Source organism: Ursus maritimus, unplaced genomic scaffold (genome assembly GCF_017311325.1).
Source record: "Ursus maritimus isolate PB19 unplaced genomic scaffold, ASM1731132v1 scaffold_26, whole genome shotgun sequence".
NCBI classification, from domain to species: domain Eukaryota; kingdom Metazoa; phylum Chordata; class Mammalia; order Carnivora; family Ursidae; genus Ursus; species Ursus maritimus.
The window spans coordinates 42,526,313-42,549,202 of NW_024425119.1; the positions used below are offsets into that span (position 1 = coordinate 42,526,313).

A 22,890-nucleotide genomic window follows, 5' to 3' on the forward strand; every position below is an offset into this window, starting at 1 on the left:
AATGCAGAATGCACCTGCAGCCAAGGGGGCTGGGCTAGCCGGGAACTACTGTCACTGTGGAATCCCTGCTCCGCAGGGTGGGGACAGAGCCCCATGGCTGAGCATGCTGGGACAGGTGTGGAAGCTGGAACACACCCTCGGAGCCCCCAGAAGTCCTTCCGGCCCAGCACTGAGACATTCAGAACCAGTCCTCCATGCTCAAGTACCTCCCAGCGCCCCAAGTTCCCAGCTCAGTCTTCAGCCGAGTATTGATCAACCTGCAGATACTGTTTCCCGGACTGATCAGAAAGCTGATAAAACCAGGGCAGCAGGTCCAACCAAATGATGGGAGTTACACGGAGCTGGAAGAAGGCCTATTGGAGCACTTGGCTCCTAATTGGAAGATGCATCCTGGGCCAAAGGTCCAGTAATGGAGGGTGAAGCAACGCTCTTCACAGGCTTCCTGATATCGAGGACTTTCCCAGCCCAGAAACGTACACCTTGTTCGAGGTCAGACAGAGTTAGAATTTTATCGAGCCAATGGTTGCTCCTCCTGTCACCGTGTTCCTAGATGAGAATCTATGTAGATGAGGAGCTGGTGGAATTAAATTTAGATTCCCAGAGCGCCCTGCCCTGCCCCAGCCTCTCGGCGGGAGGGGCAGCTGGCAAACTCTCCCTGGGAGCGGCCTCCTGCCCTCCTCCGTGCTCCCTCCTGCCCACCCCTCTGTTGCTGGGTGGATGGGCCTGCTTGACTCTCCCTCTGAGTGTCAGCACCGTGGGAACAGCACTGACCACAAGCAGGGATGGAATGCTTCCTGGCCTCTGGAAGGACCACAGGTGATCCCCCCCAGCCTCCCCCAGGGGCCCGTGACGTTTGTACGAGATACTGTGTGTGGAAGCATTTTGAACATGGTTAGGGGGCTACGGAATGGCCCCTTGTTGTCACGGGGTGAGCTACAGTGAGAGGCATTTGCTCCTGATGGGATCTCAGTGTCTCTAACAGGAGTATTGTTTATACCAGGAGGCCTCGTCCAGCATCTTTAGTGCTAGCCCCCTTGCTGAGGCCCAGAGCATGACATCGAGGCCTCTCCCTGGAGTCCAAGATCCTCTTTGGCTAACTCCTCTCTCCTTGCCCTACCTATCTCATGCCCTTACCCTGTGGAATCTCCGTTCCAATATTCTAGGATTCAGGCACGTGGTTCCCTCCATCTGTCCCCCAGTTCTCTGTGATTGAGAAGGTCAAGGCTTCTGAAGAGAAAAAGCAGGGCCATGTTTTCTGGGACAACCCAATCCCCGCCCAGAAGGAGAAGGATAGGGCGAGATGACCTCTGATCCACCTTGCCCTGTGTTCGTATCCAGAGCCAGCCTGGATTCCCTAAGCACGTCATATGCACATGCATGATCCTGGGGAGACTCTCGTCCGCACCCGGGACTAGGGCTGTGGTGTCAGAAAACTTGAGTTCATTTCACAATCCTTGGCCCTTGGGCCCTTGGCCTCTCCATGGCTTGATCCTTCCTTGGCATCTGACCTCAATTTTCCCCAGTATAAAATAGACAGAAAAATTCCTTTTTTCTCAGGCTCCATCACATGAACTCTTAGGGCAGCAAAGGGATGCATGGCGGCCATACACATATTCCCACATACCCCACAGTCCCTCCCTCATCCTCCTGCCCGATAGTTGGCCAACCTCTGCTTGAGATGGGCCAACTCCTCATGCCTCTCCCATCTGAGGACCAATAAAAATTGCTTCTAGGGGCGCCTGGGTGGCTCAGTTGTTAAGCGTCTGCCTCCGGCCCAGGGCGTGATCCCAGAGTCCTGGGATCGAGTCCCACATCAGGCTCCTCCGCTGGGAGCCTGCTTCTTCCTCTCCCACTCCCCCTGTTTGTGTTCCTTCTCTCGCTGGCTGTCTCTCTCTCTGTCAAATAAATAAATAAAATCTTAAAAAAAAAATTGCTTCTAACACTGAGCCAAATCTGCCACAGTTCCCACCTGCCCATCTGGTCACCAGCTCGGGTCAATCCCTCTTTGCCAGGGAAGCTCTTCCAATCTTTGCAGTTAACTCTCACATCTCCTCCCAAAGACTTCCAGGGCCTTCCACTGTCCCCCTGTGGTCAGGTTTCTGATCGCTCACCACTGCATCCTGGCCACTGCCACCTGAATGGACTCCTCTCTAGTAACGTCCTCAGAGTGGTCAGACTACGGAAGAGCCCAAGCGGGTTCGGCACACTACTACCTTCCTGGTCCCCACGCCTGTCCCCAGGGGCCGCCAACCGCTGTCGGCTCATGTGCTGTCTCCATTGGCTGTCTCCAGTGGCTGATACACCCACTGCTATTTTCTCTCGCCCTGTCCCTGCCCCGTGCTCTTGGTTTGTTTTTTTTTACTTTAAGCGTGACATGGCTTCTGTCTACGCCCTCTCTCCTTCCCTTCGGGCAGCCCCTCTGCCCACCTCTCCTTTCCCAGCCCGTCCCCCCACGGGGCTGTCGCTAAGGTGAGATGGGGAGAAACCTCTCAGAGAGGAGGTAGGGGCGTGCGTGGGAACACACAGTCTTATCAGTATGGGCCGCAGTCATATTTGAATGAATCCCATATCCGACTGCCATCTGCACTCCTTCAGGGAAGGAGAAAGTAGGTCACGTCTTCTATAGGACTCTTTTACGCAGACTCAGAAATATCACACAGGATAAGGCGGTAGCTTAACTTGCTCCGTTCTTCAATGTCTGCATCTGTGCTTCCCCCAGAACATGGATTCGAGACACCCCTGCCCAGGACCCCACTGGATGAATGGACTCGGTCTCTTGTCTTCTGAGCTCGTGTCTCCTGGGAGGCCGACCCCTCTCACTCACACATATTCACTTTCTCTTATTCTTGAGTCTCCGGCAGACTAGTCCCCTGTCTGAAGGGCCCTTCCCTGAGTTCCCGCCCAGACCTACTTCTACTCTGTTCCCCAGTCCCGTTCCACGTTCTAGCCCTCTAGGATGGCCAAGCTCTGGGGCCAAGCTTCCCTTCCCCAGCATTGGCAGCTCCTGCATGGCCCCATTGCTCCTGCAATGGAGGGTCTGCCTCTGTCCACAGGACAGGCCTCGCTTCCACCTTCAGGCTAAAAGGTCCACAGGGACACATTGCTCTGATTTCTCCTCCCTCTGAACCTTCCCCTCCCCCATAACCTATCGTCTGGGTTGTGAGTCCCTGAAGAGTCAGAAACGTGTTCATTCAACACTACATTCCCAGGGCCAAGGCCACCACCTTGCATACAGCAGGAGCTGAATAAATGCATGCTGAAAGAATGTGTCACTGACTTTGGAACTCTCAGCCACTTTCAGCACTAGTAAGTGTATGTCTGTCAGGTCTTTTAAGATCACATATCAGTCATGCAATAAAAAATAATAATAATAAAACTTTCCACATATGAATCATTTCAGAGGCCTGCAGAAATTTAAGAAGAAATCACTTATCTCTGACTAAACAGCCGTTTGAGATCACAGAAAATTTTATTGTAGAAACACCAGAAATGGCAAGCCCTTCGAAGTACAACCTTCAACCAAGAAATGATGAAGTCACAGCATTCCTCCGCAAGGGACCCACGCTGAACCCGTCCGATGCCCCAAGAGAATCATGGACTTGGAGTTTGCATTAGGACTCAGCAAGGAAGAGAAGGTGACTCCAGATCTTAGAAGCAACATCACCCTCCCCCTCCCCAGGCCTGCTAGTTGGCTGATAGCAGAACCCCATTGCTTGCCCACTGGCTTCTCCACCCACGGGTAATTAGTCCTCCCGGGGGACAAGGACACACGCCCTCTCAGTACTCCCACCTTGGGCTGTTAACCCAGAGAGTGATGCTTCTTAAGACAGAGATGCAGAGTCAGCACCAGACATGACTTCGAGGTGTCTGATGAGGACAGCAAATCCATACTCTCCATGGACATGAAAGTATGAGGCTAACGGACCAACAGACAGGAATGGGTCCCTGGCACAGGGGTTCCTCTTGCCAACCTATTCCCCGGAAGGCCTCACTCTGTGGTCCCCTAAGGTATGGATTACTGTTCACAGGGCAGCCCAGCTGCAGGAAAGGGGGCTTGGGGGTGAGAAACCTAGTGTCCTTGACTTTAACTCTCCATTATCCGCTTTGTAGATACTCTACAGGCTCTTTTTCTCCAGTGCTAAACTGGGCCCCCGGGTGTCCCCAGGGCCAGGAGCAGGGCCAGCTGAGTGGAGTCTGCGCGCAGAGCGGTCTGGCGGTGATTCTAAACGCCAGCCAGCGCCCTCCGAAGACAGGTGGGCTGCTTGGGGGTATCCGCCTGCTTCCCCAGCTAGCGCGGAAGGTATTGGCAAAGCCGCTGAGACCCATGAGGCAAAGGTAAGCGAGAGGGGTTCAGGGAGGGCGCGGGGGAGGGGACGGGCGAGCGCCCTGCCGGCGGGGCCGTGGGAGCCTTCCTCTACCCCACGATCCGCTTGTGCGACGTGTTCGTGGAGGTCTGGATAATCTGCACGCGCGACGAGCCGCCGCCGCCTCTGTCCCCGTACTTGATGCTGCTGCTCCGGCTGCTCCCACCGTAGCTCCCGCCGCCGCCGCCGCCGCCCGCGTAACCACCTCCGCCGCCCCCTCGGGAGCCCGCGCCGTAGCCGCCTCCGCCCCCGCGGGAGTCGCTGCCAGAGCCCGCGTAGCCGCCGCCGGAGCCTCCGCGGGAGCCTCCAGAGCCTCTGCCGCCGCCGCCCCCGCCGCCCCCGCCGCTGACGGTCCTCTGGCTGCTGTGCACAGCTGTGGGGAGAGGGCCGCGGAGCGCGGGTCAGAAGAGCTGGCCAGAGGACCCGCCTGCACCCCTCTGCACCTGCCCTCCGGCAGCCTCCTGCATCCTGAGTGGCGGGCAGTCTCTGACTTGCAAAGAGATGCATGGGATGAAGGGATTCCCCTTTTCCAAGTATTCTTCATGGGACAAAGCGATGTCAGGACGGACCCATTTTCCTTGGCCGTATACCCTGACGAGTTCTAAGCTGCTACTGATGATTCGGTCTCATAAACATTAAGATACATAAGAACTAAAATCATAATTTATTTCAGCGAATTTCTCCAGGCTTTGCAGTTTGTTGGCTCACTGTGGATTTTCAGGGTGAAAGGACCAGAAACTACACGGCTGACTGCCCGTCCCTGCTGGTCAGCCCTCCCGGGCCCTCCCTCCACCCGGCCCAACCAGCCCCGGCCTGTGCCCTGCTACTTACAGATGCTCACTTGGCTCTGCAGCTCCCCTGACATCCTGTAAAACCAAAGCACACACATCAGAGGGAGGGGGAAGGCAGGCAGGTGACAGCCTGGAGACATCTGGAACAGAGGTATCCCTGTGAAGTGAAACTGTCCCCAAGCATTAGGGAAAGGTGGGTGCACAGGCCAGGAGGTCAGGGAGCATGGGGCTAAAGGGGGTTTTACACAGTTTCTTGAAGCCGTTTACAATGGCCGCAGTGGCTTGGGTTGGGGTATAGGGCCATTCTGCTGGGAGGCAGGGGAATGATGACAATGACACATGCTCAGCTCTGATTTGAATGTTTCTGTTTCTGTTGCTGCTCAGCCCCGGCTACCAGTCTTCCCAGAAAAGCGGGGATTGTCTTCTCTCCAAATAGTCAGTCCCTCCTCTCCACAGGTGCAGCCTGCACGTGGGCCCCAGAGGCACGGCCCACCTGCACTCCTCGCCCTCCAGCAGCTTGCGGTAGGTGGCAATCTCCACGTCCAGGGACAGCTTGGCCCCCAGCAGCGCCTGGTAGTCTCGCAGCAGCCGGGCCAGCTCCTCCTTGGACTGCTGCAGGGCCTCCTCCAGGTCCTGCAGCTTCTGCTTCGCATCCTGAAGGGCCCGCTCTCCTCTCTCCTCTGCATCCGAAATGGCCATATGCATCTGCTCGATCTGCTTGGGAGACCGTCACAGAGGAGAACCAAATGGGGGTTGAGTTTCAGGAGCCCCCGCTGGCAGGGCCTGGTGGGAGGCGGCGTGTCTGGTCAGCCCACCCTGAGCGTCCTTCTCACCTGCTTCTTGATGTTGCTGATCTCTGCCTGCAGCCTCTGGATGGTGCGGTTGAGCTCAGCGATCTCCATCTTGCTGTTCTTCAGTTCGTCTCCTTGTCTCCCCGCCGAGATCTGCAGCTCCTGGTACTGAGGGTCAAAGGCAGCATCGTGGTCAACCCGCTGCTCACCACGAGGCCCTCTACCTTCCCAGACCCTGCCAGAGCTGCTGTCTCAGGACAGTACCCGGGTATGCCCCACCCCCAGAGCTGTGATACCCCCCCATACACACCCTCCTGCACCAAAGGTCCCTCACTGAGCCGTGACACACCACACGCGCACACACACACACACACACACGCACACACACGCACACAGTCTTGTTCAAGCCTCCCTCCTTCTCACCAGTCTCTGGGCCAGACCCACATCCCAGACAGACAAAGCTGTTCCACCTACTTGTTCCCCCATCGAAGCCTTCCTAGTGGCCCTTACCTACATCGGGACCTCTTCCCTTTTGCCACCACATCATATTCCTTCCTACCCTTTTCCAGGATGGTTTCCCTAGCAGCCACAATCTCACTTCCTCAGAGGCCCTCAGCACGCCCTTTGTTTACTCCCACTGTCCTCTCTCTGTCGTTTCTGTATCTACAGTAGGCTCTCACGGGCAGGGCTCTGGAGGAAGCAAGGCGGCCGGGTGGGGGGGGCGGGGGGGTTGCTGGTTCAAGGGAAGCTCTGCATTCTGATGCTTTCACTGTTGACCATCTGCCTCCCTAGTCTGACGCTGAAATCCACGCCATTCAGAACGCCTGCCTGCAGGGCGGTGGGACAGAGGTCCTCCAGGACTGGAGTTGAGAAAGCAGATCTCAAGTGCCAGGAGTTCAGAATGAAGGGACCGGCCTTTGATCCTTAACTACAGTCTTCACCGTCCAAAAAGATCCGAGTCCATTGATATTAAAGAAGTAATCAAAAATGTGCCCAAAGATTTAGGCACAGAGATGTTTATCCGATAAATAAGGGTATACTCTTAACCACAGAACATCGTTCTGCTATTGAAAATGATGTCAAATATTTAATGTCACAATACGGCATTCACAAATAATAAGAGAAAGAGAAAAGGACAAAACTACAGTTTAAAAGATATTGTCATGAAAAAAGTAAGAATAAAAAACATTATAGTGGTTTAGCACGTGGGTTTGTAGATGAGACACCTAGGTCCTGCCTCTGCTGCTTACGAGCCATAAGACCTTGGGGAAACTGGGTGAGCTCATACTCTCCTATCTTCAAAATAGGGATAATTAGATCCTTACCTCACAGGGTTGTTGTAAGGAGTAAATGAATTTTTATATACACATATATGTATAAAATGTATATAGATACATGTATGTATGTATAGACACGTAACTTCCAAAATAAGGGAAAGATGACAGAAGATCTGGGGGTAAGTTTGATTTTGGGTACCCAGTCTGGGTGGAAGGGCGGCAGTGCTCACCTTGGTCTGGTACAGCGCCTCGGCCTCATCCTTGCTCTTCTGGGCGATCAGCTCATACTGGGTCCTCACCGCAGCGATGATGCTGTCCAGGTCCAGGAAGCGGTTATTGTCCATGGACAAGATCACATTGGTGTCACTGATGTGGGTTTGCATCTGGGACAGCTCCTGCAAGGCATGGAACACAGGCTGACTCCTTCCACTCGCCTCCTGGGGCCTCAGTTTCCCTCTACTGTCCCCTCAAGGCTTTTTGGGGAAACCAGAAGCCTGGGCCAGATAGGAGTCTTGGGGAAAGTTCTCTGAATAGTTGCTGTGCTTTAACTAGAGGTAAAGGCCGCCAGACCTAGCCTCTGAGGAGAAGAAAGGAGCGTGAATTCAGAGTCCCTGTAGGCACCACCTGCCCGTCATGCCTCTCCTGTGCCCTCTCTCCCTGCCTTACTTGGCTTGGCTGTCATCTTGGTCCCTCCAACAGGCTGACTTGCTCCTTGAGAAATACTGAGCTCTCAGAGCAGTAGAAAGTTCTCTCCCTGTGCACCCTCTCACTGACTTTTGAGCCTGGGCTCTACTGCCGGCTAGCTGAGCGCCTGGGCTCGTGATTGAGTCTCTCAGGGCCTTAGCTCTCTCATCAGCAGAATGGAGACCAAGACATGGCAAAGCTCCTCGCACAGCATCTGGCCCAAGGTAGACATGAGCAACAGTAGGGCCGGGGGTGGTAGGAGCACATTATCCCTCCCCACTGCAGCCTTCTTCCTCGTTCCCTTTAGGATCCATGCTGTCCTCACCTGCAGAATCCCCCATAGCCCTATCGGCTTCCCAGCACTGATGAAGATTTCTGGTCAGTTTTGTCCCTGTATGTGCTGAGTATTAACCTCAGTTCCAGGTTGAATCAAGGGCTGTTCCATCTTCTCCTCCCTCGGGACTCTCCCTGCCTCCCACCTCCTGCACCTGCACCCAGGAATCTGAGCACCGGGGGCTGGGAGGCTGACTCCAGTCCCACAGAGTGGAGGTGACTGGGGAGAGGAGTCCCTAGTGGGTCATCCTGGGTTTGGGGGCTCCCCCTCCAACAGCCCACACCCTTTGTGACATGTGAGGAAAGAGAAGGGTTTCCCATGAAGACTGAACTCACCATCTCAAATAAACACTTCAGGAAATTGATCTCTCCAAACAGAACGTTCACCTTGGACTCCAGGTCTGCCTTGCTCATGTAAGCAGCATCCACGTCCTGAACAGCAAGCAAAACTAGTCTGACTTTAGTGTCCAGGTGTCGCCTGCCACCAGCTCACTGGGTGACCCGGGCAAGTGGCAAAACCTCTCTGGGTTTCTTTCCATGCCTGCACATTTCCTCACCTCACTCAACTGAGGGACCTTCAAAAACTCTGGCTTTCCTGGCCAGAAGGAAACGTGACCCCAAGCCCCTCATCCCGGTCACTCACACGCAGCACCCGGGTCCCTCCCCAGGTCTCAAGGCTGCGCATAATGGACGCTCAGCAGGTGTCAGTTGATTGAGCTTCCCATTCAGGACCGTGGAGAGAGAAGCACTCAAGGAAGCCTCGAGAGTCATATCAACCTCACTTTCAGACTTAACCCCTTTAGTGCAGCGGCCCAGCATTCAGGCCACACCCTCAACAAGCTGCCCCCAGCGGTCACCAGTCCACCCCTTGGTCACACAGCATCCCACAGGAGTTCCTCACTCTGCTCAGCCCCCTGGGCCCACAGTCCCCCTGGAACCACCCCCATCCTTCACCTTCTTCAGGACGACAAAGTCATTTTCAGTGTTGGCCCTCCGGTTGAGCTCTTCCTCGTATCTGTGGGGGGAAGTAGGAACCACAGATAGGCTGCTGAGGCTGACCTTGGCTCCTTGAGATTCTCCTCACAGCAGGCGGCTTGGAATGTCCCAAACTTTTAGTGTCCTGGACTTTGGCTGTTCCCTGCCAGGGCCTGCCGCGCTCACAGACAAGCAGCTGGAGCCAGCTCCAGGCCTTCCAGGTCAATAGAGGGGACAACAACCCAACGTGGAAAATGCAGAGCCACGTAGAACAATCCCAAAAGGTCCGTTTTTCTTTTGATGTTTCACCTTTGCATATTTGCATATTTGCCGCACTCATTCATTTTTTGCAGTTGGGAACATAAAGAGCCACTTCCACCAAATTGCTTTAAAGAGAAAAAAATGTCCCCTACAGTGTTGCCCCCCAACACCGTCAGTGTGAATTTCACTCTTCACTCTCTGATTGGCGTGTCGGGGTGACGTCAAGAGTAGCAGTCGGCACCCCTAGCACGGGGAGGGAGAAGCCCCCGGTTGCCTGCATGGTGCAGGAGCAGCTGATGCTGGAGTTAGACTAGTCCTGCCATCCCGACCATTGTGATTAATAAGAGCCAGTGATTAGTATGTACAGGCACAGTCTAGGAACTTATGAAGCACGATGTCATCTCAACACGTGGTTCTCAGAGTGTGGTCCCCAGTCCACCAGCATCACGTGGAAGCATACTAGAAATGCAAACACCCTGGTCGCATCCCAGGCCTGCTACACACGGAAGCCTGAGAGCCCGGATCTGCCCGTCACATCAACCCCACAGGGAGGGTGCTTACCATCCCCCCTTTACTAAGGTGAAACCTGAAGGCTTAGAAAGACAGACTTGCAAGCAGCTAGAAAGTGGCAAAACCCACTGGCACTTGGCTCATCTGGGTCCAGCACCCTGGGGATCGTCTGCCCTTCCCCGTCTAACACAACCGAGAGCGGACTGGCACCACCCTGCTGCCAGAGCTGCCAGAGGCGAGCCAGTGCCCTCCGCGGTTGTGCGGTACAGAGCCGGGTGGCTGCACCTGGGGACCCCGGTCCACCCCTCACATATTAACACTAAAGCAGAGTGCTCCCTGCCATGCTTCCCTCTGACCCCTCCACCCTGCCTGGGGTCTCACTTGTTCTTGTAGTCCTCCACGACATCCTGCATGTTCTTAACTTCCGTGTTGCGGCGCGTCTGCTCGGCGTCGAGAAGATCCACCTGCCTCCGCAGCTCACTGACGTAGTTCTCCAGGATGGGCTCCAGGGTGTGGGTCCGAGTGGAGGTGTTCACTCGCTGCAGCAGCTCCCACTTCGTTTGTAGCACCTGATTCTGCTGCTCCAGGAACCGCACCTACGAGCAAGAAACTTCCAAGGTCGCCCCAGGCTGTGGGTCCAGGAAGCACCCCCAGGAGTAGGGAGAGTGGCAACCAACAGCATATCTGGACCTCCAAGGATTAAGATGGCGCCTCTTGGGATCAGAGGGCTTCCCTTTCCGTGGGACCAGGACACACGGAACACAATGTGCTTTCTGATGGTTGACCAAGGGCTCTAAGGTCAACTTGTCTAATATTAGCGCTACGTTACTAAGCTAACTCCGGTTTTGAAGTAAACCACCTCCAGTGGAGGGTCTTCTTCCCTTCAGCTACGGCCACGGACACCACAGAGCCGTCCCCCCCACACCCCACGCTCCGTGCCAACGTGAGGAAACGGAGATGCAGAGCGTCTGAAGCACTGACGCATCCGAGGCGCGTTTCTCCTTGTGGCTGAAATGTTTTCTGTGATTGAGGAGACGAGACAGTAAGAGGGAAGAAACAATTTGACTTAGAATATTAGACCGACTTCTGAGCAGACCCGCCTGGGCGCCCCCAGCCAGCAGGCCCCCACTGTCTGCTTGCCAGGGTGTGTTTCAGGAAGGTCACCTCACTTAAATGCTAACTCAGAATTTTAAAAATAAACGTTTCCACTTTTTACCTTTTTAAAAAGGTTTTATTTACTCATTTGAGAGAGAGAGAGCATGAGCAGGGGGGAGGGGCAGAGAGTGGGGAAGCAGATTCCCCGCCGAGCAGGAAGCCCAAAGTGGGGCTCAATTCCAGGACCCTGAGACCATGACCTGAGCCGAAGGCGGATGCTTAACCGACTGAGCCACCCAGGTGCCCCTGTTCCCACTTTTCACACAAATGTTGTATAATGCATGCCTGTGCCCCAAAGTAAGGACTTTGGGGGTGCCTAGTGTTTGGGAAATACTCACGTTGCTATTCCCATCACTGACATTCGTTGACACAGAAAATGGAGAGTGGACATCATCCTATATTCTCTCTCCTCTCCCGAAACTGGGCACAAAGGTCAGGTCCAGGGTCGAGAGCGACTGGCTGTGCCGACCAAGCGCATGGATTGTGCTCTGCGTGACCCTGATCAACCCTCACCTTACCTCTGCAGGCTGCCCTCACCTCCCTTCCCATGCCTTAGGTGAAGACAAGGGATGCCTCTGTGCTTTGCTCAGGTGCAGACACACACACACACACACACACTCACACACACACACACACTCCAGAATCCTCCCGGGAGTTGTGTCAAACCCACTGCTTTGTGCAGTCGGAACAGAACCCTGAAGACACTCCCCTACAATGTGGCACCGAGAAGGATGCCCCAAACCCCCGCCCTTAAGCTGCCCTTCTGAGGGGCCAGCCCCCGGTTAACTCCCTTCGGACTCTGACTCTGGGCTGGGAGACGCGCACGGCCAACACTAGTCCCCGTGGCTCATTTTTGTTAACTTCATCAAAGCAAGAGCCAGGGCAAGCACATCTCACAGGTTGTCTCTGCCTGAAACAAACCGCGCCCCATGGGAAATTCCTGCCACCGGGCTTAGTCTTGCTCTAGCGGCCCTGCCAGAAGGTGGGCAAATCAAACAGACGTGGGGCCTCAGCCCTGTGCTCAGGATTGCGGGAACTGAAGGGAAAAAATCGCACGGGCCCACGAGGAATCGCCACATCGAACAGTGAGGGGCCGACGAGCCAGAGCACCCTCTCCCCCTGCACGGGGTGCCTCGGAGCCCATCAGCAAAAGAACCCATGGTTCTTCTCAGGCCACCCGAGCTGCACAGGCAGAGACTGGCTGCAGAGAGCGCCAGGCAATTTTAAGAGGATTTAATCGCTAGAAAAATCACTGAAAGCCATTGTGATTTTTCCCCAGGGCCCCCAAAACACTCCTGGGCTGTGTCCCATCAGCACAGATGAAATGAGCATCATGCTGAGCTCAGCTTCGTACTGGAAAAAGCGCGCCCCTCCCGGCCTGCCATGCCCCTCTCCCTCTTGCTTATGACACTCCAGCCCCAGGGACCTCCTGCTGCCTCCAGTGGCGCAGATCTCCCCAGCTCTTTGCCTGGCTAAGCCCTGTTTACCCTTTCAATCTCAACTAAAGTGGCATCCCCCTGGTGTCTTGCCTTCATGGGCCATGGTCCTTTCCCCGGAGCATCTAGCGTGATTTGCCTCACTTAGCGCTGTTTGAGCATATCCCTGCCCTGCTGGGGGAGCCTCAGGAAGGCAGGCTCGTGTCTGATTTGGTCTCCTGTGGACGCAAGGTGCTCAGACTCATGGACACACAGCGCCCAACACAGAGAAGACAGCTCATAAGTATCATGGACTGATGAAATGCTAAGGGCTTTGGAATTGCCTCCAAGTGTAGACAGCTGTCCCTCTGACTAGACTGGAAACTCCCAGAAACCAGGGATTTCATCTGCTTTGTTTATAATTGAATCTCCAACACCCAGAATCGTCTGGCATATGACAATAACTCAATAAACACATGATTTGAATGACAAATCAAGCCAGCCCTTCTGGTGTCAGGCTTGGACACTCAGAGAGTAGAAATGGACACAAGGGCTTTTGTAGAACCAAAGACAAGGAAAAGGGACCTCATGAAGGAAAGGGATGGGGTCCATCTCTTCCCACGGGGACACCAGCCTGGCGTTGTTCAGCTGAGCTTGAATCCTCTATGCCAGGGTGGTAAGTAGCCTGGAGAGTCTACACCCGGAGGCATGTGAAATGGCCTTAGGGACAATGGAGAAAAGTAACACAGGAATGGTGGGTAGGGATGCTGGTCTGGGGGTGCTACTTCAAAAAGGGACATCAGAGAAGGTCCCACTAAGATAGTGGCGTCTGAGAAAAGATCTGAAGGAGGTGAGGGAGCAAGCCAGACCACTCTTGGGAAGGAGGAGTGCAAAGCAGAGGGAATGACAGGAGCAAAGGCCCTGAGGCAGGCCTGGGGTGCTGGAGGTTGCAAGAATACAATAGTGTGTTGGTAAGCAAGAAAGAAACAGGGGAGAAGTATGGAGGGAGTGTAGGGTCACGGCAGACAATGAGTTTGTACACTGGGGAGCTAAACTCCAACCCTCACTCTGTTAACTAAACCTTGCAGCTGAGAGGTGTCCCACCCAGTGGTGGCAACGTTGCCTAATTCTCACAATTGCAAGCCAGGGGTGAGCAGCAGCTGGGGGCGGAGGCCAGAGCACACGGGGCCTTAGAGGATCTTGGCTTTTATTCCAAATGAGATGAACAGCCAATGGAGGACTCAAAAAGAGAAGTGATGCGAAGTTTTTTAAGGATGGCCCTCGTGTGGCTCTGAGAATGGAGTATACGAGGTTAAGGGTGAAAGCAGAAAGACCAGATCAGAAACTAGAGTCAGAATCCACTGCAGTAGAAACCTTCTCCTTTCCAGCCAGGCCAGAGTCCTCCTGGATGAGGACTCTCTCCTCATGGTCAAGACATACCTTAAGGAAGGACAGGTTGCCACAGTCTCCTGTAACTTGGCCTCTGCCCACAGCCCTATGCCATACAATGCAGCAAATGTCCTACATTTATGGTGGGAATCACAATCAAATGATTCCCAGGAATTCAGTTGCCAGTAGCCCATGGCCATTTCACTGACCTCCAGCCCTCTCTTCTCCTATCTCCTCCTTTAGCTTAGTCTTGACCTCCAGGGGTGTCTCCTTCACCTGTCACCTCCTTACTCCAGCCAAGCCCTCCCAGTCCGTGCCCACGCCTGAGGTATGATGATGTCCAGCCAAATTTCCCGTCTAAGGTGATCAGAAGCAGCCAGAAGCACTTTGTTCTATTGAACTCCTGTTTGGCTATTTTTGGGCCTCGACACTCTTACCCCTCCTCCCCCAGCTCACACAGTCCTTTCCCAGCATCTCCCCACATATCAGAGACTGGAGATACAGCCCAGTGGTTGACTTTAGCCGTGGTTAATCTGCAGTCAGACGACAGGTCAAGTTCTGGCCTCAACACTGAATTCCTGTGGGACTGAGGGAAAGTCACGGAGCATCCAGGAGCCTTTGTGCCCCAGGGTGCTTCCCACTACATCCCCAAGAACAACGACCTTTTGGGGAGCCTACAGGAGCTACTGTACCTCCACTTCTGGACAAAAGGAAATGCTGGAGGAAGGTCTTTACCATGGGTCTCTACCAGCCTCTGCTTGCTGATCTGGGTCTGGACCAGCCCTGATCTGAGGTTTAATTAGGGAACTAGGGAAAGGGGCTACAGTGGCTCCATTTGGCCCATTCTTGGCCTTGGATGAACTAAAACAAGGAACACTGATAGAATCTTACTTAGTATGCTATTCACTTTAGCCCCCAGTGATACCCTCAGAGCATTCACCTGGGCTGTTCCATGGCTCCTTAGAGGATAGGACCCATGTTCTAGTCACTCTGTAGCACCTGGCACTGTATCTGACATAGAGGAGATGCTTAGTAAATGTTTGTGGGATGGACGTGTGATGGGTGATTAGATGGGTGGGTGGGTGGGTGGATGGATGGATGAGTGGGTGGATGGAAGGATGGATGGATGGATGGATGGATGGATGGATGGATGGAAGGAAGGAAGGATGGATGGATGGATGGATGGATGGATGGATGGATGGATGGAAGGAAGGATGGATGAGTGGATGGATGGATGGGTGAGTGGGTAGATGGAAAGTGAATAATGATGAATGAGAATGAAGTCACTACACCATGTATTTTTTCTGTGGGGCATTTTCACACTTCTTACCTGCTTTCCTGCCAAAAGGAAAAGATAAAAATAAGTTCCTTCAATAAGTCAAATTGAGGCCTAATGAGATAAATGCTTCCTTAAGGTGCCAGAACATATACTTCTGGAAGTTTGACTGTCACCACCAAACGGAGATAGTACCAGGTGGTAAGAGGTGGCAGGGCACAAGTCCCTCTCAGTTATTTGATCAGGGGCAGAGACCCACCTGCACTTGAAGTACTCACCTTGTCGATGAAGGAGGCAAACTTGTTGTTGAGGACCATAATCTGCTCCCGCTCCTGGGTCTTGACTCTCTGAATTTCAGGGTCCACCCCCAAGTGAAGTGGCTGAAGGAGGCTCTGGTTAACAGTCACCTCTTGGATGCCCCCTGGGGGACAGGAAGGTCCAAAGCCCCCAAGCCCAAAATTGCTACCCCCCAAACCACCTCCTCCATAGCCACCACCTCCAAAGCCACCACCCCCAAAGCCACCACCACCAAAACCACCTCCCCCAAAACTTCTGCCCACCCCTCCAAACGTCCCTCCTGCTCCCCCACCCTGGCAGAAACCACTGGCACTTCTCCCCACTAAGCTAATAGAGATGCTTTTACTGCCTCCCAGATTGTAGAGGCTCCTAGAACCAAAACCCCTGGCATGGCTCCCATACCCACCACCACCACCACCACCACCACCGCCACCACCACCACCGCACCTGCCTCGGATCTGACACACAGACCCCACAGCCCTACTCCCACCACCAGAGCCTGCAGGAGAGCCAGTGCTGTAAAGCCGCCGGCTCCTGGAGCTAAATGCTGACTGAGAGCTAAACTGGCGGCTCATGGTTACAAGAACATCCAGAGAAGAAGCCAAAAGAAAAGTCCCAGAGGGGAGGAGACAGAGACCCAGGAGGAAAAGAGCTATGACTCCTTTGACAAGAGATCTGGCTCCATCCCTATATATACATGCATTTGCTGGGCTGGGCACCTTGCGAATCCTGGGAGGGGAATATTTATGTTTAGTTTGCCTGCCAGCAGCATCTGTTTAAAACCTCACACCTAGGAGTTGCAAAAATTGTACTGTAGATAAACTTCCCCAGCTTGATCATTTATCGTTCATCTCTTGCCATTTAGAGATCAGAGCACAATAATCTCTCAGGACCGAGTTGCTGGAAACTCCTATACAGTTTCCCCCAAATCATTAGCCGATACCTTCCTAAGAAACTCCACCATGGAATTGTTTGTTTTGGGGTGTGACCAGGAGATCTGGGGCAAAGCTAGGGGTTGTCTAGCTGCCTTGTGATCACAGCTGGGACGGGGGTGGAGACATCTGCTGCCATACTATTACCCTGATCAGATGAAAGTTTTGTTCTGACCTCCCCTCCTCCTGCTTCCGCTCCCCGTTGTTATTGATCACCGCCATGCAGATCCCAAATTTTAATCACATGCGAACAGGGTATTGTGGTCCTTGAGTGCAAGTGAAAGCCAGGAGACTCTGCCCAAGACTGTTCACGTTTTGCTGGGTGCGCCATGTGCTGCTCTAAGTGCCTCGGGCTCCTCCTCCACAAAGATGAGGTCCTACAGCACGGACGACCTGTGGTCGCAGATGCATTGAGCGTCTACTAGGGCTGAACATGGTCTCCTAGACCAAAAGACAAACTGTCACGAGATCTCTTTTTTTTTAAATTTCCAATGTATTTTAGACCAATGCTTTTGTAAAATAAAATTTTTAAAATTTCGCTGAAGATGGCGTACCTGGGTGGCTCAGTCGTTAAGTGTCTGCCTTCGGCTCAGGGCGTGATCCCACAGTCCTGGGATCGAGCCCCACGTCAGGCTCCTCCGCTGGGAGCCTGCTTCTTCCTTTCCCTCTCCCCCTGCTTGTGTTCCCTCTCTTGCTGGCTGTCTCTCTCTCTATCAAATAAATAAATAAAACCTTTAAAAAACTAAATTAAAATAAAAATAAAAATGAAATTTCCCTGAAGAGGAGATTTTTTTTTAAAGATATACAATATACGGGCCCCGACTTTTATTTTTAAATTCAAGAAACACAAAGCTGTTCTATTGTTAAATGGGAAAAAATTAAGTTTCCAAATGGTTATTCTCAGGTTCTGTATTTATCTCTTCTCAAGCCTGTAACAAAGTGCCCACGGACCAGCACTGGTGTAGGGCCCACATTCTGGAAAGCACGGCCAGCAAGCATGGGATGGGACTCATTCATTGAGCATCAGCGTCCACCAACAAAAATGTGTGTTTGCCCTCTGGACTCAAACGGATGGTGGCTTTCACCCAAAACTTAATAATAATAATAATAATAATAATTTAAAAAGTGGGGGAAATAACCTTAAAAGTCCAGACTCAGAAAAATGGCTAAGTGATTGCTTGCCCATTCAGATACAATTATTTAAAATTATCTGCAAGGAGATCGAGTAGCAGCGTCGTTGAAAATGCTTATGCTACAACGTTAAATGTTAAAATTGTCTGCGCTATGAACTCATAAAAATTAAGAATACACAGAAGGCAGGCTTAAAAAGTAACAAAAAATGCATCAACTTATTAGGAATTGTAAGAGGGTTTTTTCCTAATATTTTAAATGTCCTTTTCCTTTGTATGTATGCAATAAGTAAATATTTTTGCAAAAGTTGGAACTGAAACCGCAGCCGCCAATGGCTACGGAGGTGGGAAAGGCGGGTGGTGGGAAAGAACAGGAGAGGTGTCAGGGAGCTGCGGTGAGGAGAAGGCACCCGAGGCTGGGAGGGGCTCTGTGGGCAGCTTCAAGCCTCCACACCTTATCTGCTCGGGAACTGCTTTAGTGGACCGTCTCCAGGAGACACTGTGGGATAGACAGAGAGTGAGCCTGAAATTTACAGTCACAGAAACTGGTTTAAGCTCCCAGCCCGGCTTCTACTAGCCTGTGATCTTAGGCAAGTCACTTAAGCCAGAGCCTCAGATATTTAAAGGAATCAGAGCAGCTATTTCTCAAGGAAACTTCTCAATGCTATAAGGCATGTGAAAAAGCACACAGCACTTTAATACACTAAACAAGCATAGATATAGTTACTCTCAGATCCTGGTAAGATGACCAAGGGTCCCACTTTGCCTGGACTTTCAGTGCATAAACCAGGATAGTCCCATGTAAGTCAGGACTGTTGCCACCCTAGTTCTGGCATCTCAGAACTAGGTCTACACAGCCCTAGTCCTGACCCTAACCCCTTTGGGGAGCTTTTGGTAGGAGAGGGAAGCCAAGGCTCAGCCCCCAGGCATGGGAGACATAAGGAGAAAACCAGCGGAGCCAGAGGAGGGAAAGGCAAGTGGAGCTGGGCATTGGGACGGGTCTTGTAAGGGCAAGGATTCTGAGTCAGGTAGAGGTGGACAGAAGAAGCAGAGAAAACAGAGGGTATGTAGAGAAGGGATGGTAGGTCCCAGGCAGGAAGCAGCAGTGGTGTGGGGAAAAGATCCTTGGGTTCAGGTTCGAATCCTGGCTCCACCTTTCCCGGCCACATAGCTTGGACAAACTCTCACCTCCTTGAACCTCACTTTCCTGGTCTATAAAAAAAGGATAACAGGGGCACCTGGGTGGCTCAGTTGTTAAGCGTCTGCCTTTGGCTCAGGGCGTGATCCTGGAGTTCTGGGATCGAGCCCTGCATCGGGCTCCTCCGCTGGGAGCCTGCTTCTTCCTCTCCCACTCCCCCTGCTTGTGTTCCCTCTCTCACTGGCTGTCTCTCTCTGTCAAGTAAATAAATAAAATCTTAAATTAAAAAAAAGGAGAACAATACCAGATTCACAGGGTAATTATAATGAGTAACTGACATCAAACATGGAAGAGCACGTTGGAAATTCCAGAGTCACGCAGCCTTCCCTGAACAGCCCCGAGCATACAAGCCCACCCCTCGCTCACCTGCTACAGTGCTCTCTTGTGCCACTGACTTGCAACCCCTGTCATGAAGAAAGCACATCGTGAACCCCTTCACACGTGTCTCTCCTGCCAACTAAATAAACAGGAAGCTCACCAAGGTTTATATTCACCCTTACGCTGAGTATGCGGAATTACTAAATTCTGATAAAATGAAAGAGGAAGTCCCAGACAGAATTTAGAAAGCTTCGGTGGTCTCTGGCTATGACCAGTTACCGGCATCCAATGCCAACACCCCAGTCTATCTCCTGTCAGCTGGATGGTCCCCAGTGAGCCTGTCACTCCCACGAAGGTGTGGGGGGGGGGGACCCAGCAAATACTACCTCCCGAGCCTTTGCTAGAGGATGACAGCTAGTCCCTACTCCCTCAAAATAAGAGAAAATTGGGCCAAGGTGAAGCATGAGAGATTTTTACTTGTCCCGAAAGAGATACTTGACCTCAGATTAAATGCTGGATGAGGTTTCTGGGACAAATGCTCTCCCTCAAGGAAACCCCTCAACTGGTGGGACGACGAGGAGCAGTGGTTGCTGAACTCGCTACATGTTGGGATCCCCTGGAGCTTCGGCGAGCACGGGTCTGGGCCTCCCCCAGCTTCCCTCAACTCCCACACCGGGATTTCACCGGTCTGGAGTGTAGTCTGGGCTCTGGAATTTTCCAAAGGTCCCAGGGGGTTTTAATGGGGAGACAAGTTTGGGAACCACTGGCCTGGAGGAAGTAGAAGAACCAATGAAATGGCCTCTTGAGATTCTATTCAGGCCGAGGACAAAAGAATCGTAAGGAGCATCATAACGATAGTTAACTTCTTACCGAGGGCTTTTTGCAGCGGGTCATGCCCGATGCTAGATCTAAAAGATGGGAGTCTCAATCTAAGACTCCACGTGATAAGGACGTCCTCCTTATAATTGCACTCATTTTACAGGTGGGGAAAGGAGGCTTGGAGAGATCTAGTAACTTGTTCGAGAACACGCAGGTGAAGGGGGTGGTATGGAGATTTGAACCCAAGCACTCCGACTCCAGAACCCACATGTATTGCAGAAGAGGTGGGGTCTCTGGTGAAAGAGGTGCCCCTTCCTCACCTCCACACTCTGCCCACCTGCCACCAGCACTCTCCTGAAAGGAAAGGGACAGGTCAGTGGAAGGCTTCAACTTGCCCTGCTGGTCTCCCAGGTACTGAAACCCAGGGCTGCCAAGAGGGTGAGGCCCAGGGCACTTATCAGCCACCAGATCACAGTCTCGGGCAGCAGCAGGAGGCAGGGTTCAAGAGGACTTGCTGGTGTGACTGGCAGGGGCAGCCCCTGCCGATCTGCTCCCCATCACAACCTTGCATCTCCCGGGTCTGGAGGTGGTTATCACCAAGCGGCACACACACGTGGCAGGGGTGTGGGGACAGAGAAAGGGAGGGTGGAAGAATTGCAGTCACCAGCCCACCCAGGGAGGAGGGGACAGCTGCAGTCCTGGTGTAGGTATGGAGGCCCTTAATCTCCTTCAAATGGGAGCTTTTGGACCCCTTGGCAGCAGAGGAAGGCAAGGATGTGACAGGGATCAGGGAGAGCAGTGTCCTGGGACTGCATCAAAGCTCCTGGCCTTGACCTCCACACCCTGAGACCACTATTCGCCCTACAGAAGAATGTCAGACCCAGAAGGTGACAGAGACCACCGGCCCAGAGCGTTCATTTTACCAGAAGGAAATCGCTACAAAAAGAGCAAGGACTTCGTCAAGGTCACAGGGAAACCTGGTGGTGCAGAGCAGTAGAACTTGGGTACCCTCCTTCCCAATCCATAATGAACACGAGCCTTTGAAGAATTCCCACAGCCCCCGTGCTCCTGCAGCCTGGGGGAGAAGGACGTGGGGAGCTTCACCTCCAACCTCTAAAAGGCCCTGCTTCCGGGGGGGGGGGCGGGGGGGAGAAGGTGGTACTGGGCACACAGGAACACCCCTGGGGAATCCTTCTCCTGACTTTTGGGTTATGGTGGATGTTTGTAGCAACAACTAAGCCTTCTCCTCAGGCTCCAAACCAGCCAGAGTCCCCACCTCTGCTATCCTTTTGACCAGCATCCCAGGGCTCACCTGGAAACTATCGGGCAGTGTCTCTCTTTCTCCTAAAACGTAATAGGTGTTCTGGGGCTACAAGCCCTCCCAAGGTCTCAGAGCAGCCCTGCACGTTCTCATGGCCAAGGTCCAGAGATAATATTTTTCCAGGCGTATTAGGCTATTCCATCCACCACGCTTGAAGTCATGACTCTTAATACACCCATTTATAAAGCTGGCAACTCTCTCTTGTCTCTGAGGCAAAGGGAGCAACTACACAGGTGTGGGCCCAAAGGAAAATAAGGGTTAGACCGGGATTGACTTCCAAGAGAAACTTCGAGGCCCTGGTAGGGGACTGGGGCTGTCTGGCAGAACGTACTTCTATACGCGGGGTCAAAGAGGAAAATGGGAGAGACTCAAGGTTACAGGGCTGGTCAGTGGTGTGGTGGGGACCAGAACCACAAATCCACGGGGGGTGGAGGGGAATATGAGACCTGGGGGAAACTCCCAGACTCCCAGATCGTGTCTCATCTTGCCCATGGTGGGAGAGACACGAACGGAAGGAATTAGCATTTATCACCATTCCCTCCTTTAAAGAATAGGTGGCTTCCTGAAATGTTGTCCATAAATGGGAATGACACTTCACCGAGCTCTCGCGTGCGCCAGGAGTTAAACAGATGACATCATTCAACCTGAACAACCTCATTTTATTGATAAGATTTAGCGCCGGGGGGGGGGGAGGTGCCAAGCACCTAGCCCACAGTGACACAGCTCTGCCAGTGGGAAGCCCGGGTCACACCAGGGCGGCCTACCTCCAAAGCCCGAGAACTTCCCACGGGGCTGTGTTACTTGCTGCTTTCCAGGGCAGTTTCGGGACGCGTTGGAGTGCAGCTGCTGGAGCTTGAATCCTGGCGCCAGCACTTAAATCTCTCTGTGCCTCAGTTTCTCATTTGTAAAGTAGAGATAATAACCCTGCCCACCTCTGTGAAGACTGAATGAGTTAATCCGTAAAAAAGCTGCTTCACAGAGTGCCAGGCAAATCACGAGAGAGCATTGGTTTCAACAAAGATTATATTGCTCCACGATATACACAAGTCTCTGTAAACCAAACTGTATTTTCCATCCAGCTTCCCTGAACAAATCAGAATGGGCATCGTGAGCAAGGAAACATGGCCCTGTGCTATCTTATAAATCATATGAAAGATGCAGAAAGCTTTCTTCTTTAATCATCCTACTGAAAGGAATGTGGCAATTTCTCGTCCGTTTGAAACAAGCCATGAGGCTAAAGCACCTCTCTCCAGGCTGCATTCCCCGGCCAACGGTGAGTTTGCTTTGAGAGTGAGGCTGCAGCCCCTGTGAGCACCGGCTGCAAGGGGACAGCCCCACACGTCCCTCCCTCTGACTGTTCTGGCTGTTCCAGGCAAACTTTCCACCTGGAGCTGGAACGTTCTCTGTCAAAGCGGCAGCTGTGTGTCGTGTTGCTCTAGCCTGGTGAGCGTCTGGCTCTCTTGCAGGTGTGTGCTCACTTAGCTGAGAGTTTCTGCGATCGCCAGACGGCGTGTCTTCTCTTTCTGTTGACCTGGCATCCTATGTCAGGCCTTTATGCTAACGAGGACCGTGACTTATAAAGAAGGTACTCATGCACGTACTCTATGTCTGTTCAGCTTTTATTTTGCTTCTCCCACCTACCTGTCCCTGGTTT

General features: G+C 52.9%; 1 protein-coding gene across 1 annotated transcript; it reads right to left on the reverse strand.

The window, feature by feature from the left end:
- Positions 1-4,414: 4,414 nt before the first annotated feature.
- On the reverse strand, positions 4,415-16,093 carry LOC103675656 (keratin, type II cytoskeletal 1b). The gene is made up of 9 exons (XM_008704773.2): positions 15,500-16,093; positions 10,368-10,582; positions 9,195-9,255; positions 8,577-8,672; positions 7,454-7,618; positions 5,989-6,114; positions 5,649-5,869; positions 5,196-5,230; positions 4,415-4,737 (listed from the first exon to the last, which is right to left on the reverse strand). The coding sequence occupies exons 1-9, from the start codon at positions 16,091-16,093 to the stop codon at positions 4,415-4,417; spliced, it is 1,836 nt and encodes a 611-aa protein (XP_008702995.2).
- Between the last annotated feature and the right edge of the window lie 6,797 nt (positions 16,094-22,890).

Excerpts from the sequence above, each read along its gene's own strand:
- LOC103675656 (XM_008704773.2), bottom strand. The coding sequence starts at position 16,093 with ATGAGCCGCCAGTTTAGCTCTCAGTCAGCATTTAGCTCCAGGAGCCGG. Across the intron at positions 10,583-15,499 it reads TTGCCTCCTTCATCGACAAG|GTGCGGTTCCTGGAGCAGCA; the intron begins GTGAGTACTTCA and ends TCTTGCTCGTAG. Across the intron at positions 4,738-5,195 it reads GCAGAGCCAAGTGAGCATCT|CTGTGCACAGCAGCCAGAGG; the intron begins GTAAGTAGCAGG and ends CTCTCCCCACAG.